The 18,644-nt window shown below is 41.3% G+C and overlaps 2 protein-coding genes across 11 annotated transcripts in view; one reads left to right on the top strand and one right to left on the bottom strand.

The window, feature by feature from the left end:
• LOC122552242 (trichohyalin-like) overlaps positions 1-3,584 on the bottom strand; it is a 20,934-nt gene extending 17,350 nt beyond the window's left edge. For 2 of the 10 annotated variants that reach the window (XM_043694906.1, XM_043694909.1), the window contains exon 1: positions 3,400-3,579. The gene's annotated coding sequence lies outside the window, so the exon portion shown is untranslated. Of the gene's footprint in view, positions 1-2,669; positions 2,799-3,399 lie in introns of all 10 variants that reach the window. The other 8 variants (XM_043694913.1, XM_043694915.1, XM_043694904.1 and 5 more) reach the window with 7 other exon arrangements.
• A 2,108-nt stretch (positions 3,585-5,692) lies between these two features.
• hook2 (hook microtubule-tethering protein 2) overlaps positions 5,693-18,644 on the top strand; it is a 35,146-nt gene continuing 22,194 nt past the window's right edge. Inside the window, exons 1-5 of the mRNA XM_043695121.1 lie at positions 5,693-5,838; positions 11,193-11,278; positions 13,203-13,272; positions 16,941-16,951; positions 17,292-17,350. Coding sequence (XP_043551056.1) covers positions 5,794-5,838; positions 11,193-11,278; positions 13,203-13,272; positions 16,941-16,951; positions 17,292-17,350 — 271 coding nt within the window. The 5' untranslated portion in view covers positions 5,693-5,793. The remainder of the gene's footprint in view (positions 5,839-11,192; positions 11,279-13,202; positions 13,273-16,940; positions 16,952-17,291; positions 17,351-18,644) is intronic.

Genomic DNA, 18,644 nt, shown 5'->3' with positions numbered 1-18,644 from the left:
ATAGGAGTTAAGAAAGTGGTGAATGAGGAATGAGGAATGAGGAATGAGGAATGAGGAATGAGGAATGAGGAATGAGGAATGAGGAAGCTGGAGAAATCTGCATTCATCCCTAGGAACCCTCCAACCACAAGGGAAGGGCTTCTCCTTCTCCTTTGATGCTGCCTGACCTGCTGCACTTTTCCAGCAACACATTTTTAAGCATTTATCCACCTTTGTGCGTTTTAAGACACCCAGCACCTCTGTAGTATGGACACTTTAAGATTTCATTATTTATTTCCACAAGTTCTGTAGCTTGCACATTAGTCTTCAGAGTAAACACTGTTACAAAATATTCATTTAGTATCTCACCCGTTCCCTGCAGTTCCACACAAAAGCAGCCTTGTTGATCATTAAGGGGCTCTATTCTCTTAGTTACTCTTTTGACTTTAATGTACTAGTAGAAACCTTTTAGATTCTCCTTAAGCCTATCTGCCTAAATATGTCCCCTTTTTGCATTCCAGATTTCCCTCTTAAGTGGAATCCTACTATCTTTATATTCCCATAGGGACTCACTCAATCCCTGCTGTATATATCTGACTTATGCTTCCTTATGTTTGACCAGAACCTGAATTTCTCTAGACACCCAGTATGCCCTTCACCCTAAAAGGGACATATTGTCCCTGGACACTCGTTATCTCATTTTTGAAGGCTGCCCACTTTCCGGCCAACTCAGACACCAGCAAATATCTGCCCCCTTCAACTTTTGAAAGCTCTTGCTAAATACCATCAAAATTGGTCTTCCTCCAATTTAGAACTGACTTTTAGATCAATTTATCCTCTTCCTTAACTATTTTAAAATCAATAGAATTATGATCACTTGTCCCAAAGTGCTCCCCCACTGACACCTCAGTCACTTGCCCTGTTTTATTTCCCAAGAGCTGGTCAGGTTTTGCTCTTTCTCCAGGTACATCCACATACTGAATAAGAAAATTGTCTCATACACATTTAAATTCTTCTCCATCCAATCCTTTAACACTATGGCAGTCCCAGTCTATGTTTGGAAAATTAAAATCCCCTACCGTTTCCACCCTATTATTCATACAGATAACTGAAATCTCCTTAAAATTTACTTCTTAATTTCCTGTTGACTATTGTGTGTGGTCAGGAAGTACAATCCCAATAAGGTAGTCATTGCTTTCGTATTTCTTAGTTCCACCCAAATAACTTCCCTGGCCTTCTTAGTCACTAAGTCACTCTAAAAGGTTTTAATCAACTAGGAGAAAGTGAGGACTGCAGATGCTGGAGATCAGAGTTGAACAGTGTGGTGCTGGAAAAGCACAACCGGTCAGGCAGCATCCGAGGAGCAGAAGAATCGACATTGCAGGCATAAGCCCTTCATCAGGAATAATGCCTGAAACTTCGATTCCCCTGCTCCTCAGATGCTGCTTGACTGGCTGTGCTTTTCCAGCACCATACTTCAACTCAAAAAGGTTTGTTTTATGTTCAAAGTTTGGGAGAAGATTTGTAGCTCGGGTGCTCGTTGTTGTGGTTCTGTTCGCCGAGCTGGGAATTTGTGTTGGTGTAACTAGCCACGAAACGACACGACCAGCTATCCTTAGTAGACACACACGCAGATGACAAGCAACATGAATTCGACTGGGACGACACTACCATTATAGGGCAAGCCAAACAGAGAACAGCCAGGGAATTCCTAGAGGCATGGCACTCATCCACAGACTATCAACAAACACATCGACCTGGACCCAATATACCGGCCACTACAGCGGACAGCTGGAACTGACAACTGGAAGCGGCAGAGGCAGGCCACTATAAATGCCGGAGGAAACATCACAGAAGCGCTTCACAGGAGGCTCCCAAGCACTGAAGATGTCACCTACACAGGGGACGAAACGTTTGCAAGACAAATTCCCAGCTCGGCGAACAGAACCACAACAGGTTTGTTTTATATAAGTATTATATTAGTGAAAACACCAGTTTGCAGTGCACAGAATAGTAGCAGCACAGAAAAAAAAGCCATTAGCTCATGAAACTGTGCACTAAATGAGCAGCTTCTGTTAATATCATTCTCCTGCCTTCTCCAAGTAAATCTATAGTTGGTTTCTTTTCAGTCAGAAAGCAAGTTATAATTGTTGTTACCGATTGGATCTGTGATTGAAAATTCACAGATGTAACTGAAATATTCTAGTCATTAATCCTTGAGAGTAAAAAAAGGAAATTGATAAGGCAAACCATTCAGAAAGATTCTCAAAAACATTCATGGTATGCAGCCATATGATACAGATTTAGAAATTAGGCCATTCAGCCTATCTGGTCTGCTCCATCATTCAAACATGGCAGATAAGTTTCTCAACCCCATTCTCCCCATAACCCTTGATCCTCAAAAAACTATCTCCTTAAATGTACTCAATGACCTTGCTTCCACAGCTTTTTCTGGCAATGAATTCCATAGATTCACCACCCTCTGGCTGAAGAAGTTTCTCCTTATCTCTGTTCTAAAAGGTATTCCCTTTAAGACAGTGCCCTCAGGTCCTCGTCTCTCCTACCAAGTGAAAGGTCCTCCTAATGTCCAAGTTTCAATTAGATTCCCCTCTCATCCTTCTAAACTCCATCAAGTATAAACCCAGAGTCCTCAAACATTCCTCATAAGTTAAGTTTTTCATTCCTAGGACCTTTCTGAACGTGCTCCACAGCCAGTACATCCTTCCCGAGATATGGGGTCCAAACTGCACACAATACTCCAAATGTGGTCGGGCCAGCCATTTCTTAAATGATTTCAAAAGTTGTTACTGTAAGTCTCCCTGAAAGAATAGATCAAGTCCTGATCAATGAGTGGAAACAACAATCTTATAGAGCTAAATACCTGATATATTTTACACCAATTTCCTCCTAATCTTTCAAACATTGTTTGTGTTTAAGTAGGGAGGGAATAATTATGACATGCTGATAAAGAGATCATTTAGAATTGGACAAAGCTTGCCAGACATACTCAAACTCAAACACACAGAAATGCAGATTTTAGTCGAGTGTGTAAAACATGGGACAAGGGATTGGTAACAGCTATTCTAGCACATTATCAGTAGAATTAAATATTCTGGAAGTTGGGAGAAAGGGAGGGGCGGCAACAAGACAGTTATGTTCCCCTTCCTCAGACTGCAGCCTTAACCCAGTTTGCACTGTGGACAAAGGATAAACAGAAAATTGTTCCTTTTAAAAACAAATGGTAAACAGGACACTGCAGTTAACAGAAAAGAGGGGGCAACCTGATTCAATAAAACATTACAAAACGTAGGCACACCTGTTAAGCAAGAATGAAGAGTGAAATGGGCCTTAAATGGACCGGAGTAAATGTAGTTATAAGGAGAGAATAATAATAAACAGAACTTTCTGGAAGCATCTTACCTGTGTAGCTCTGAGGTCAAACTACCTCCATTCCCCCCTCCATACCCCTCATTAAGAGCTTTCTTTTATTCTTATTAAAAATTGGAATTACAAGTTATTTCACTCTTTCTAAGGTTAAGAACCGTTCAGGCCTCTGGCTAACACCTCCATTACCTCAGAAATTAGCAGCAGGCATTCAGCGCGGACAGCGCAGGCGCAAAAGTGGGGGTGGGGGACGCAGGGTCACGACTGCGCAAGCGCATTAGTGTGTAGTCTTGCGGCTGACGCAGAGGCCTGAGATGGGCGGGTGGTTGTTGGTCGGCGCATGCGCACCGGGAGTTTGGATCTGGGATAGTGGGCGGGCTAAGGTGGTGGGTTAGTGCGGGCGCACTGGTAAAGGGGCGGAGTTGATAGGTTCGGTGTGGTGGGCGCAGGCGCACTCGAGGTGTTGGTGTGGCTGGCGGTTGGTACGGAAGCCTGTGGGGGGGTGGTGGAACGGATTGCGCGAAGGCGAAACGAAAGGGGGGGGAAGGGAGAGACAGAGGGTGAGCTGGCACCGAGGAGGCAGCGGAGGTGGCGTCGTCGTTTAAGCCCCGCTCGTTACGGGAAAGGAAAAAGGATGAGCTTGGACAAAGCTGAGCTCTGCGACAGCCTCTTACTATGGGTGAGATTCTCAACTGTACCCCCTTGCCCTTCCTGCCCCCTCCTCCCTTCCCCACAACCTGCCTTCACTCACTGCAACAGCTCCTAGAGCTAACGCTTCAAGTGGGAACCCAGAAAATAAAGAAATAAGGTGTTTTCAGGAAGAAAGTTAATTTTTTTTCAGGTGCCATCCTCTCTCCAGCGGAGCCTGAAGACATCAGAGTTGGAGTGGGTTTAAAGGGGCAAGAGCTGGATTCTGAGTCCCAAAGAAATTTGGGTGAAAACCAACAGCAAGTTGCATATGACCTGAAAAGTTATTTTAAGAAAAGAGGCTGAGAGTAATTGAGGGGTCCAGAGTGATGAAGTGAATCAAAAGTTGCATTTGCTTAGCACCTGTCACAACCTCTTGATATCCCAAAACAATTTATGGATATGAAGCACTTTGAAGAGCAGTCACTGTTAGGAGAAACAGGAGAGCCAATTTACGTGCAGCAAGCTCCCAGAAACAACAATGTGATCATGACACAGATGAATCTATTCCTATTTTTAAAAAAACTGTTGCTGATTGAAGAGTTACTGTTGGTCAGGATGTTAGGGTGAATTCTTCGAGTTAGCGGCCTTGTGATCTTTAGTGACTTCATGATGCAGTCTGGGTTTACTGTATAATCTGAAAGAAGGCTCCTCAGACTTTCTTGATGCTGCACCCTTCATACCGTGTGTATATTGTAGAGAATAGCAGTCCTTGTGTATATTGTAGAGAATAGCAGACCATGTTTATATTGTAGAGAATAGCAGTCCCTGTGTATATTGTAGAGAATAGCTGACCCTGTGTATATTGTAGAGAATAGCTGACCCTGTGTATATTGTAGAGAATAGCTGACCCTGTGTATATTGTAGAGAATAGCAGACCCTGTGTATATTGTAGAGAATAGCAGTCCCCTGTGTATATTGTAGAGAGTAACAGATCATGTGTATATTGTAGAGAATAGCAGTCCTTGTGTATATTGTAGAGAATAGCAGACCCTGTGTATATTGTAGAGAATAGCAGACCATGTGTATATTGTAGAGAAAAGCAGTCCCTGTGTATATTGTAGAGAATAGCAGTCCCTGTGTATATTGTAGAGAATAGCAGTCCCTGTGTATATTGTAGAGAAAAGCAGACCCTGTGTATATTGTAGAGAATAGCAGACCCTGTGTATATTGTAGAGAATAGCAGACCATGTGTATATTGTCGAGAATAGCAGACCCTGTGTATATTGTAGAGAAAAGCAGTCCCTGTGTATATTGTAGAGAATAGCAGTCCGTGTGTATATTGTAGAGAATAGCAGTCCCTGTGTATATTGTAGAGAATAGCAGACCCTGTGTATATTGTAGAGAATAGCAGACCATGTGTATATTGTAGAGAATAGCAGTCCCTGTGTATATTGTAGAGAATAGCAGTCCCTGTGTATATTGCAGAGAATAGCAGTCCCTGTGTATATTGTAGAGAATAGCAGTCCCTGTGTATATTGCAGAGAATAGCAGTCCCTGTGTATATTGCAGAGAATAGCAGTCCCTGTGTATATTAGGTTCGGTGTGGTGGGCGCAGGCGCACTCGAGGTGTTGGTGTGGCTGGCGGTTGGTACGGAAGCCTGTGGGGGGGTGGTGGAACGGATTGCGCGAAGGCGAAACGAAAGGGGGGGGAAGGGAGAGACAGAGGGTGAGCTGGCACCGAGGAGGCAGCGGAGGTGGCGTCGTCGTTTAAGCCCCGCTCGTTACGGGAAAGGAAAAAGGATGAGCTTGGACAAAGCTGAGCTCTGCGACAGCCTCTTACTATGGGTGAGATTCTCAACTGTACCCCCTTGCCCTTCCTGCCCCCTCCTCCCTTCCCCACAACCTGCCTTCACTCACTGCAACAGCTCCTAGAGCTAACGCTTCAAGTGGGAACCCAGAAAATAAAGAAATAAGGTGTTTTCAGGAAGAAAGTTAATTTTTTTTCAGGTGCCATCCTCTCTCCAGCGGAGCCTGAAGACATCAGAGTTGGAGTGGGTTTAAAGGGGCAAGAGCTGGATTCTGAGTCCCAAAGAAATTTGGGTGAAAACCAACTGCAAGTTGCATATGACCTGAAAAGTTATTTTAAGAAAAGAGGCTGAGAGTAATTGAGGGGTCCAGAGTGATGAAGTGAATCAAAAGTTGCATTTGCTTAGCACCTGTCACAACCTCTTGATATTCCAAAACAATTTATGGATATGAAGCACTTTGAAGAGCAGTCACTGTTAGGAGAAACAGGAGAGCCAATTTACGTGCAGCAAGCTCCCAGAAACAACAATGTGATCATGACACAGATGAATCTATTCCTATTTTTAAAAAACTGTTGCTGATTGAAGAGTTACTGTTGGTCAGGATGTTAGGGTGAATTCTTCGAGTTAGCGGCCTTGTGATCTTTAGTGACTTCATGATGCAGTCTGGGTTTACTGTATAATCTGAAAGAAGGCTCCTCAGACTTTCTTGATGCTGCACCCTTCATATTGTATGAATAGTTAAAGCAACAAAGCTAGTGTAGCAAGAAAAGTATAGATAAAAGGATTATAAAGTTAAAAATCACAACACAAGGTTATAGTCCAGCAGGTTTATTTGGGAGCACTAGCTTTTGGAACGCTGCTCCTTCAGATTTATTTGGAAGTACTTGCTTTCAGAGTGCTGCTCCTTCTGAAAGCTGGTACTTCCAAATAAATCTGTTGGACTATAACCTCATGTTGTGTGATTTTTAACTTTGTACACCCCATTCCAACACGGCATCTCCAAATCATAGAAGGATTATGGAGGACACCAGAGCATGATGGGTGTCTGGAGTTTGTTGCCCAGTTTGATGATTGAAGCAGTAAACCTTCACATTGTTGAAAACATGTGAATCTGCACCTGAAGTGCTGTAACTTACAAGGCTACAGACTAAGGGTTGGAAAGTCAGGTGAGAATGGGCAGCTAGTTTATTCACCTGGCACTGACTTGGGCTGAATGGCCTCCTTCTGTGCTATAATTATCCTATTGTTATATGTCTTTGTGGTCTCCCTTTTACCTCTGGGGATAGTTTGTTTTTGATCTGTTATAAAACCATCAACTTTCGGAGCTACCTGGATTATTCTTCTCCCGATGGTGCTGCTTGCAATTTTCCTCTGGTCTTCATAGTGCCTCCTAGCACCTGAGCTTAGGAAATAACCTCCAACCATTGAGGGTCTCAACCTTCACCCTCTTTGTCCGAAGATAAGGGCCACCAATCCTCTGTGAAAACCTTCTGTATTCAATTGATCAGCTTCTGCCAATTGTCCTACTTCTATCATGATCCTGCCATCATATTTGTCTTCCCCTGCTCTGCTAAAAACTGTAAAGTTTTTCTTTTCTGTTTTCTGTTCATGTGGTCTTCCCCTCAGTCCACTCCTAACTTTGTTTCCCCTTGATTGCTGTAAATATTCCTATATAAGCTTCTTATACCTGGAAAATTGTAACATTGCCCTTTTGTGTTTTCTCTGAAAATCAGTATCTGATTAAATATTAAAAGTTTGTTTAGCTCTAAATATACCTCTTTAAAATGAGTTTTTTTTTTAGTTTCTCTAATATATATGAAATACCTTCTTGTTAAAGTGGAGTGATTTTAAAAAGGCTAGTTAGTGTGCAAAGTCGAGACAATAATACAGGTTTTGACATGTTACAGCTACTTCTTCCTGACTGTGATAATGTCTGATTCTGTAACTACGCTTGATATATAAGGCATTTGATTGTGTTTAAAACAGTCAATTTAACTATTTCATTATTGAAATGTGAGATTTTGAAAGTGTTGGAACATTGTAGAGTGAATTTTAATTACACAATTTGCAATTTGGTAATAAATTTAAGTTTGAAGTAAATCCTGGTGTTGAGCATTCTAGTTAAGGGAACTTTCACCGTGCATGAGGAGCCAAAAGTTGGGGATTTGTGGGTATTCTTGAGCATAACCTGGGCTGACAAGTCAGGCTTTTACTCTATTGCATCATCACAGATGCAAGCCTCCGGATGAAATACTAAACCAAGGCTTTGAATCACCTGTTCTGATTTAATTGAATATTAAAGATGCCAATGAACTAAAACAGGGGTTTAGCTTAAGTTTCTCATCAACTAATGCCACTAATAGAAAATAAGTGGTTGTTTTGTCTTATCATATTTGTAAAAAGCAGCACTACAGAATTCTGCTATGTAGAAAAGATAGATAAATAAAAACTTCCATACGTTTGCTACCACATTGAATATTTGAGGTATATGCATGCATGTATTTAAGAGGTAGTTGGATAATTACATTAAGATGAAAGGAAGAGAAGGTGTTTTATTGTGAGAAAGTATGGTAGAGGAGCCTTGTGCAGTGTATAAGCACTGACCTAGATTTGTCTGGCTGAGTAGCTTGTTTTGTGAGCTCTGAGTATCAGCTTCACTCTGTTAGTTGTACTTTTACCTCTGAGTTAGGTTCTGGATTCAAACTGCCTGTTAGCCTAGTCTGTAAGCTCAAGTTCTCACATTTCAGTTTGACATTGAGAAAGTACCACCTTGTCAGAAATACTGGTATGACAAGGCCCCGTTTGCCTGTACCTAAGGATCTTCAAAATCCTATCACACTGAGAAATATGGTGTTCTTCCTTCAACCAGTGTCCTTACTGTTATATGATATTACCATGTGCAATTTGTCTCTCTCATTTACAACATTTGCAGTCAAGTAATTGATCATTGATCTGTAATAATGACACATTTTATTTTTAAAGCAGTAACAATTTCTATGATTAAACTATCAAACTCATGGTTAAGATTGAGATATTATCTGTTTTTTAAATCACGAAATGACCATTATAAATTAACATAATTTATATTGAGCATTATAACTGTTCAGTTGAAGTTGGTTGAAGATCTGTCTTCTATTATTGTTTATTTGTTTAACTTTGGTCTCAGTGTACTGGTAAGTTGTAAGAATGAAAGGTGATCTTATTGAAACATAGAAGATTCTGGGGTAGCTTGTCACATTAGATTGGGACTTTCCAAAGTAGGTATTGGGACCCAAGTTGAATGAAAAGCTAAAATTTTGAATACATGAAATCTCAGGCAATAATGGCTGTTGTGGAGTTTGAAGCAAGTTACAAAAGCAGTGCACCTACTCCAACAGACCTTCACTCTCCTAGAAGGGTTGTGATAATTTTCAAGCTGTCATAGTGGGAGAAAGTTTGGGAAGCATTGGGATAGATGCTGAGAAAAATGTTTCCCTTCGTGGGGGAATCAAGAACTAGAGGACAGTTTCAAAATAAAGGTTCTCCCATTTAAAGCAGAGATGATGAAATTGATATATGAATAGGAAGGGTTTGGAAGCATATGGGCCAGGTGCTGGTAGGTGGGACTAGATTGGGTTGGGATCTCTGGACGGTTGGACTGAAGGGTCTGTTTCATGTTGTACATCTCTATGACTCTATGACTATTTGGAATTCTCTTCCTCAGTGAGCAGTGGAGGCTGTGTCATCTAATATCTTCAGGGCTACATCGGGCAGATTTATAGTGTACAAGGGAGGCGAGGGTGAATGGGACCAAGCAGGAGTGAAGAATTAGACCACAATCAAATCAGCAATGCACTTATTGAGTGGTGGAGTGGGCTCAAGTGACAGAATGGCCTACTCCTGCTCAAATTTCTTATGTTCTTTTGTAAAGAGATAGTGGGACACCTCTCCCAGCAGCTTTCACTTCAAATTTCCACAACCATTTTCTTACCTGCACAGCATGGGGGAGAAATGGTTGTTGTTACTAATGTGGTTACTATTATTTTTAATATGAATTTTTTAAAAAACTGCCTATTCAATATAGAACATGCCTGTCCAAATAAGTGCATAAGAACACTGGGGAAGTGAGCCGAGAAATGACAAATGGAGTTTAGTATAAATAAGCGTGAGGTGTTCCATTTTGGAAAGTCAAATCAAGGTAGGAGTTTCATGGTGAATGGTAGAACCTTAAGGAGCGTAGTGGAACAGAGGGACCTTGGAGTTCAGGTGCTTGGTTCTTTGAAAGTGGAGACACAGGTAGACAGGGCAGTGAGGAAGGCTTTTGGCTCACTGACCTGCAACAGTCAGGGTACTGAGTATAGAAGTTGGGAAGTTATGTTGCAGTTTTACAGGCCATTAGTGAGACTGTACTTGGAGTTTTGTGTTCAGTTTTGGCCACCTTGCTCTCGGAAGGATGTTATTAAACTGGAAAGAGTGCAGAAGAAATTTACAAGGCTGTTGCCTGGACTCAACAGTCTAAGTTATAGGGAGAGGTTGGACAAGCTAGAGCATTTTTCTTTGGCGCACAGGAGACCAAAGAGGAATCTTATAGAAGGGTATCAAGCTCTTGAGAGGCATGGATAGGGTGAATGCACTCAGTCTTTTTCCCAGGGCTGAGGAATCAAAGACTTGAGGGCATCAATTTAAGATTACAGGGGAAAGAATAAAAAGGAACCTGAGGGGCAACCTTTTTACAGAGAGTAGAATGTATGTGAAATGAGCTGCCAGCAGAAGTGGTCGAGGTGGGTACATTAACAACATTTTAAAAGGAATTTGGACAAATACATGGATTATAAAGGTTTTGAAGGAGGTGGGCCAAGTGCAGGGAAATGGGGTTAGCATGGATGGTCATTTTGGTCGTCATGGACCAGTTTGGGCCAAAGGGCCTATCTCTGTGCTATAGGACACTGAGTCTCTAACCTTGAGCATTTGTCAAAATTGTAGCGTCACTGTTGCAATTTAATGTCCTCCTCTCTTCTGTGCTCAAGTGCTGGAATATAATTTGAAGCTGAAAAATGTGTTGCTGGAAAAGCACAGCAGGTCAGGCAGCATCAAAGAAGCAGTAGAATCAATGTTTCGGGCATAAGCCTTTCTTCAGGAACCCTGATTCCTGAAGAAGGGCTTATGCCCGAAACGTCGATTCTCCTGCTTTTTTGATGCTGCCTGACCTGCTGCGCTTTTCCAGCAACACATTTTTCAGCTCTGATGTCCAACATCTGCAGTCCTCACTTTCTCCTATATAATTTGAAGCTCAAGCCTCACAGAATTTGCAGTATTAAGTGAATTTGCAGTTCAAAAATATAGACTTTTTTTTTACTTTCTATTGATTTTTTTTTCTATTTGATATAAAATTATATCTCCGTCATATTTCAGCTCCAGACATTTCACGTGCCATCACCCTGCACTACTAAAGAGCAGCTGACCAGCGGAGTTGCAATTGCTCAAGTCCTTAATCATATGTAAGTTGTAAAAGAAGATTTAGGTGTATTTCAAAGTTAACATTTGGAATTGTGAATTGCTGATGTGAAATGTTTTTGCATAAGTTGATATTAATATGTAATATTGTGCAGTTTTTTGTAAATGAGTTAGAGTTGTGTTAGATTTGGACAAAGCTAATAATGGCTTTATAATTGGTACCTGAACAATGGGGGCATGTGCTTGATTCAACAGTTTCAATACATCTTTGCAAATATCAATAAAGTTCATGTGATGCCTGTCACATGGCAGGCATTGAACTACACTGCGAGTGACCCTTACTAAACAGGTTCAAGACAAACACGGGCCCTCGTGCAGCCAGCATCCACTGCTGAGTCCTCAATACAAGCCCCTTATACATTTATTGGGAGACATAAGCACTGCTCCCCATTATTGAGGAGTGTTCCCTCTCCAGACTAATCACATTAAAATCAGCAAGTGAGAAGGCTAACACTTGATTTTTGGAGATTTGCATTTGCTCAAGAAATAAAAATATATGTTGAATTAAGATACACAGACGTAATTGTATCCTTATACTTCACTATATTTAAAATAGGAACTTATATTATTTAAATGAAGTATGCTGTATACATATATGCTATATTACTTCCACTGTCAGGAGAGTGTGATTATGGTTGTGCACAGTCAGGTACCATCGGATGCACAAAAGGGAATTTAGAGGGGAGGCTTTCAGCAGAAACTGTGCAGACAAGATTTTTAACATATTAATTTGTCTTGGAGTCAATATTCTAATAGAAATGTGATATTTTTCATTTCTGGGGGAAAGTAAGTAGCACATTATGAAATTGTTTCTGTCCTGTCAGGAGGGCTAACTGCTGCCATTGGGAAAGATAAATTGTCAATCCTACCTACAATTTGAGGTGGTCTTCTCCTTTGGTACAGTAAATAGTTGGGAGGAGGTAACATGGTGGTGAGGGATTGGTTAAACAGCGCACCCATGCCAGACAGTAATACTGTTTTCCCCCTCCCTCCAATATTATCAAATAGCCTAGTCCACAATAGCATTTGTGAGAATGAGCAGTGGCATCTCCAGCACATGCAATTATTTCCATTTAATCTACTCCATAACACACAGTATGAATTTGGAATGAATGAAAATATATGTAACAATCTTGCATTCACTCTGTGCTGCCATAGATGACCATTTGAAAAGCAGTGCTATGCCTGTGTAACATAGAGATGTTAAATCTACTTTACTATGTGGAGCTGGTGACTTTGTACGCTTTATCTATGATAAGAATAAGGAGATTAGTTTTCCTTGTTATTGCAAAAAGTGGGTTGATATTTTCAATGCATCATTTAAAAGCTTTTTTATTTCTACGTTCATTGGACTTAAGCAGCCCTGATATTTTATTGCTAGTCTTCAATTGCTTTTGAGAAGGTTGGGGTGAGCTTGCACTCTTGAATAAAGCTGAGTGGCTTGTTAGGCCATTTCATATCATGGTTAGCAGTCAATCATTGCTGGAGTCACCCATAGGCCAGGCTGTGTAAGGATGGCAGATTTCTTTCTAGAGGCATTAGCAAACCAGATGAGGTTTTTGTGACTATTGTTTGCTATTGTCACTTTTGACAGTTTTAAAATTTTATTTGGTGCTTTATTCCAGATTTATTTAGTTAATTGAATTTAAATTCCTCAGCTGCCATGGTGGGATTTGAACCATGACTGTGTGACTAGTTCATTAACAAAATCAAAATGCTACTGTTCTTTGCTGCAGATATACAGAATTAATCATTGTGCATAAAGCGTTAGCATTAATGCAGTGCCTGAACCATAACTCGCTCATGAGTTTGTTGGTTTGTTATTTGTTAATCGTGACTTTGTTGAATAATTCACATCATTTTTTATATTGTTTTGTGTGATAGTTTTCAATTATTGCTTTTTTTCAGTGATCCTTCCTGGTTTAATGAGACCTGGTTAGGGCGTATAAAGGAAGATATCAGTGACTGGCGGCTGAAGGTATTGTGGTAGAATACAATGCTTTCAATTTTTTTAATAGTCTGCTCAAAACAAGCATGTGTTTTACAGTCAAACTAGTGCTAAAATGTATCCAGTCTGTTTCTGAAATGTGAATGATACAAAATAAGCAAAGTAATGTTTACTGTGGAGAAGGACATGGAAACTAGAAGACTTGAGGAAATAAATATGAAGAGAGTTTTGTATTACAGAAGAGGAGATGCTGGAGGTCTAAAAAGGCTTAAAGGTAGATAAATCCCTGGGATCTGATCAGGTATTTCCCAGAACTTTTTGGGAAGCTGAGCCCCCTTGATGAGGTATTTGAATTATTGACCGCCACAGCTGAGGTGACGGGAAGACTGGAGGTTGGCCAATATGCCATTATTTAAGAAAGGTTGTAATGAAAATTCAGGGAACTATAGAGCAGTGAGCCTTACGTCAGTGGTGGGTGAGTTGTTGGAAGGGGTTCTGAGGGACAGGATTTGGAAAGGCAAGGGTTGATTAGGGATAGTCAACATGGCTTTGTGTGTGGGAAATCAGGTCTCACTAACTTGATTTGAGTTTTTTGAAAAGGTGACAAATGAGATTGATGAAGGCAGAGCAGTAGGCATTGTCGATATGGACTTCAGCAAAGTGTTTGACAAGGTTCCGCATGATAGACTGGTTGTAAGGTTAGATCACATGGGATCTGGGGGAGCTCGCCAATTGGATGCAAAGTTGGCTTGAAAGTAGGAGACTGAGGGTGATTGTAGAGAGTTGCTTTTCATACTGGAGGCCTGTCCCACCAGTGTGCCACAAGGATCAGTACTGGATGCACTGCTTTTTGTCATTTATATAAAATCATTTGGATGTGAAATTAGGAAGTATGGTTAATGAGCTAGTAAGATGACACCAAAATAGGTGATGCAGTGCACAGTAAAGAAAGTTATCTCACAGTACAATGGGACCTTATTCAGAAGGACCAATGGCCCGAGGAGTGGCTGATGGAGTTTAATTTAGATAAATATGAAGTGTGTAATTTTGGTAAGACTAACCAGGGCAGTCAATGGTAGGGCCTGGGAAGTGTTGCTGAACAATGAGACCTAGGGGTGCAGGTGCGTAGTTCCTTGAAAGTGCAGTTGTGGGTGGATAGGGTGATGACGAAGGCATTTGGCATACTTGTCTTCATTGGTCAGAATATTGAGTATAAGAGTTGGGGTATTATTTTTGCAGCTGCATAGGACCTTGGTGAGAACACTGTGGTTGCCGTGCTGTAGAAACCCTTTCATAAACTTGAGAGGGTGCAGAGGAGATTTACAAGGATTATGCCAGGACTGGAGGATTTGAGTTATATAGAAAGGCTGAATAGGCTGGGGTTTTTTTTCCTTGGAGCATCAGAGGCTGAGAGGCAACCTTTATAGATGTTTATAAAATCATGAGGGGCATGAATCGCCATGGTCTCTTTACCAGGGTAGGGGAGTCCAAAACTAGAGGGCACAGGTTTAAGTTGAGAGGGGAGCAATTGAAAAAGGACATAAGGGGTAATTTTTTCGTTCAGAGGGTGGTGTGTGTATGGAACGAGCTGTCAGAGGAAATGATGGAAATTGTGGCCGGCACGGTGGCACAGTGGTTAGCACTGCTGCCTCATAGCGCCGGAGACCCGGGTTCAATTCCCGCCTCAGGCCACTGACTGTGTGGAGTTTGCACGTTCTCCCCGTGTCTGCGTGGGTTTCCTCCCACAGTCCAAAAATATGCAGGTCAGGTGAATTGGCCATGCTAAATTGCCCGTAGTGTTAGGTAAGGGGTAAATGTAGGGGTATGGGTGGGTTGCGCTTCAGTGGGTCGGTGATGACTTGTTGGGCCGAAGGGCCTGTTTCCACACTGTAATGTAATCTAATCTAAAAAATGTGTACAATTATGATATTTAAAAGGCATTTGGATGGGTATATGAATAGGAACGGTTTAGAGGGCTATGGACCAAATGCTTGCAAAAGAGGATGTTTTGAATGTCTGGTAGGCATGGACAAGTTGGACCAAAGGGTCTGTTTCTGTGCTGTGTGACTCTTTTACATAATGTAGAAATGATTGTCAGTTAGAACATCTTTGGACCAGAATATTGGGAGACTCCACTTACATAGAGAGCATATTCTGTGCTGAACTGGGGACACTGGGTCATCAAAGTCCTTCAGCAAACATAAACAGCAGTTGTCTCTGATTCCTACTGAGGATCATTACCTGGAGCCATTTGCTGGAAATTGCTCACGCAACAGGGACTCCGCCATGGCTGTGAATCTCACTCAAAATCAAATAGCCTTACCGTCTGGGAAAACAGCTATTTAGATTGTGCTCTGGAGACCTTTAAACATCAGTAGACCCATGCTAACTGCAAAGCAGTAGAGGAGGGAGCAGAACAAAACTCCCGTTGTCCTACCCTGAAACTTCTATGCCCCTTCTTGTTAGTACTGACTTGAAAGCCCATTAATTATCCCAAAGAGTGTCAAAGGATATTTTTTTTTTCTTACTATTGCATTGTATATGTGCCCATTCATTGATACTTATTTGGATCATGTTTTCTCTCTCTCTCAGCCAGGAGCTTGAAGCAGTTTTGATCCCATTTTCCTGCACAGTACCACAGCTGTGCAACAGATCAATTGTAAAGAAAGTACAGCTTGCTATTGAGTTACATGACTCAATAAGATTCTGATCCATGCAGTATATTAGCAATTCACAGGGCTGCAGGAAGATCAAAGCAAGCTTTGGATAAAGGATTGATTCATGGTTTATTCCATACATACTGAGAACCAAGTGGGATGACAAATAGTGTGACTGCATGTCATATGAGACGATCTTTTTGTATTGATGTTGGTTTCTTATGTGGTGACGCCTTACCACTATTAACAAGAAACTGTCACCTTACCCTGTCATTTCAATGAAATGCCATATTGGCTGATAATGAAAGATTCTTTCCAAAGTCTTGACTGAGTTAGCAGATCACAATTGGAATGACAATAAAAACAAAGCAGGCACAAGCCATTGAGCCTGCTCCACCATTCAAATGAGCCTGGTGGATATTCTATCTCAGAGCCACACTCCTGCGCATATCCAATGCTCCTTGATGCATTTAGTGTCTAGAAATCTGTCTATTTCTTTCTTAACTATATTCAGTGACTTGGCATCTGCAGCAGAGAATTCCACAGATTCATCCATTTCTCCTCTTCTTGATCTAAATAGCCTGTCCTGTACCTTTTGAGATCGTGCCCCCTTCTCTAGATCCTTAAATCCCAAAAAGCCAAGAGAATCTTAGCTACTTTACAGTTCTTGATAGAGAAAGGAGAATTTGCTGTGTGTCCCCACTTATATTCTCTGTTCATTGGCTTTTATTGGAAGTTAACACATGGGGTACAAGGGTCTTGTGGCACATTGATAGTATTCTTACTTCTGACCAGAAGGTCCAGGTTCAGGTGTCACCTGCCATAGATATTTGTTGTTATATATCTGAACAGGTTAATCAAAATACCTACACATGATTGGTGCACTGAGGGCAGGATTAGCATATAAGAAATAGGATCAAGAGTAGGTAATTCAGATTATGGCTAATCATCTACATTAATGCCACCTTTCTGCATGATCTCTATAGCACTCAATTCTGTAGTATACAAATAACAAATGTAACAGGTCTGTTCTTTAAACAGGTTGCAACACAGTGCCTCACTTTGAAATAAACAGTTGTTATAAGTTGGTCAAGATTCTCATTGACAGCCCATAAATGCCCAGCAGTCTATTCAACAATGGTTAGAACTCTTTCTTTTCTCTTGAGAATTTTGTTACTCACATTATCTGATTGTAAACTATGGAAATGATCAGACTAATGTAACATGCCTGCCTTCTGCTTCTGTAAATCTGTTTAGTATTTGTTTCCTCCTCCTGTTAGTTCTTGATGTCCTGTGTGTCACCTGTACCACATGCTGGTCTGCTAATATTCACCCTAGACACAAGCAGTTTACAATGGTCCAAATGTTCTTAATCGGCTCATATCCCAACAGGTGCCTACAGCTTCGGGAAGAAATGTTGCACTTGTCAAATGGTTGCCATAAATCACTGAGTAGGTGACCCCAGTATTCTGCACTCAAACAGAAGTTGTACCCACTTCCCCCTCATAAGACCATAAGAGTGAAAGTAAGGCCATTCGGCCCATCGAGTCCACTCTGCCATTTAATCATGGCTGATGAGTGTTTCATCTCCACTTACCCATACTCTCCCCGTAGCCCTTAATTCTTTGCGAGATCAAGAATTTATCATTCTCTGCCTTGAAGACACCCAACTTCCCGGCCTCCACTGCACTCCGTGGCTATGAATTCCACAGGCCCACCACTCTCTGGCTGAAGAAATGTCTCTTCATTTTCGTTCTAAATTGACCCCCTCTAATTCTAAGGCTGTGCCCATGGGTCCTAGTCTCCCCGCCTAACGTAAACAAATTCCCAGCATCCACCCTTTCTAAGCCATGCATTATCTTGTAAGTTTCTATTAGATATCCCCTCAACCTTCTAAACTCTAATGAATACAATCCCAGGATCCTCAACTGTTCATCGTATGTTAGGCCTACCATTCCAGGGATTATCTATGTGAATCTCTGCTGGACATGCTTCAGTGCCAATATGTCCTTCCTGAGGTGTGGGGCCCAAAATTGGACACAGTATTCCAAATGGGGCCTAACTAGAGCTTTATAAAGTCTCAGAAGCACATCGCTGCTTTTATATTCCAACCTTGTTGAGAGAAATGACAACATTGCATTTGCTTTCTTAACCACAGACTCAACCTGCAAGTTAACCTTCAGAGATCCTGGACTAGCACTCCCAGATCCCTTTGTACTTTGGCTTAATGAATTTTCTCACCTTTTTGGAAATAGTCCACGCCTGTATTCCTTTTTCCAAAGACACAAGACCTCATGCAACTGGACGTGAGATCAAGCAAATAATACGGCCTGTGTTTCAAAGATTCTTTGAATTGGATGCCTATGATCTTTCAAAATGATGGCCTTGCTCTCCCATGCTAATAGTTCACTTTTGTGCTTAGTCAGTAAGCTGACCCCCTTTTTGAAGGGATTTTGTTTGATGCTGACATCTATGGTACATTAACAACATGCCATCACCTCCCCATTTAATGTCACTGCAGTAGTAATCCAGAATCCCAGATCAATATTTAGGGGGAAGATAAGTTCAAGTTCTACCATGGCAGGTGGTGAAATTTGAATTCAGTAAAAATCTGAAATAAATCTGGCCCATTGTCAATCATTGTTAAAACCCATCTGGTACACTGATGTCCATTCAGGAAGAAATCTACCATCTTTGGTCTGGCCTATATGCTACTGTGGGCCAAGAGCAATATAGTTGACTCTT

Source organism: Chiloscyllium plagiosum, chromosome 8 (genome assembly GCF_004010195.1).
Source record: "Chiloscyllium plagiosum isolate BGI_BamShark_2017 chromosome 8, ASM401019v2, whole genome shotgun sequence".
Taxonomy (NCBI): Eukaryota; Metazoa; Chordata; class Chondrichthyes; order Orectolobiformes; family Hemiscylliidae; genus Chiloscyllium; species Chiloscyllium plagiosum.
The sequence above is the reverse complement of the archived record's forward strand: the minus strand, read 5'-3'. Positions and strand labels throughout refer to the sequence as shown.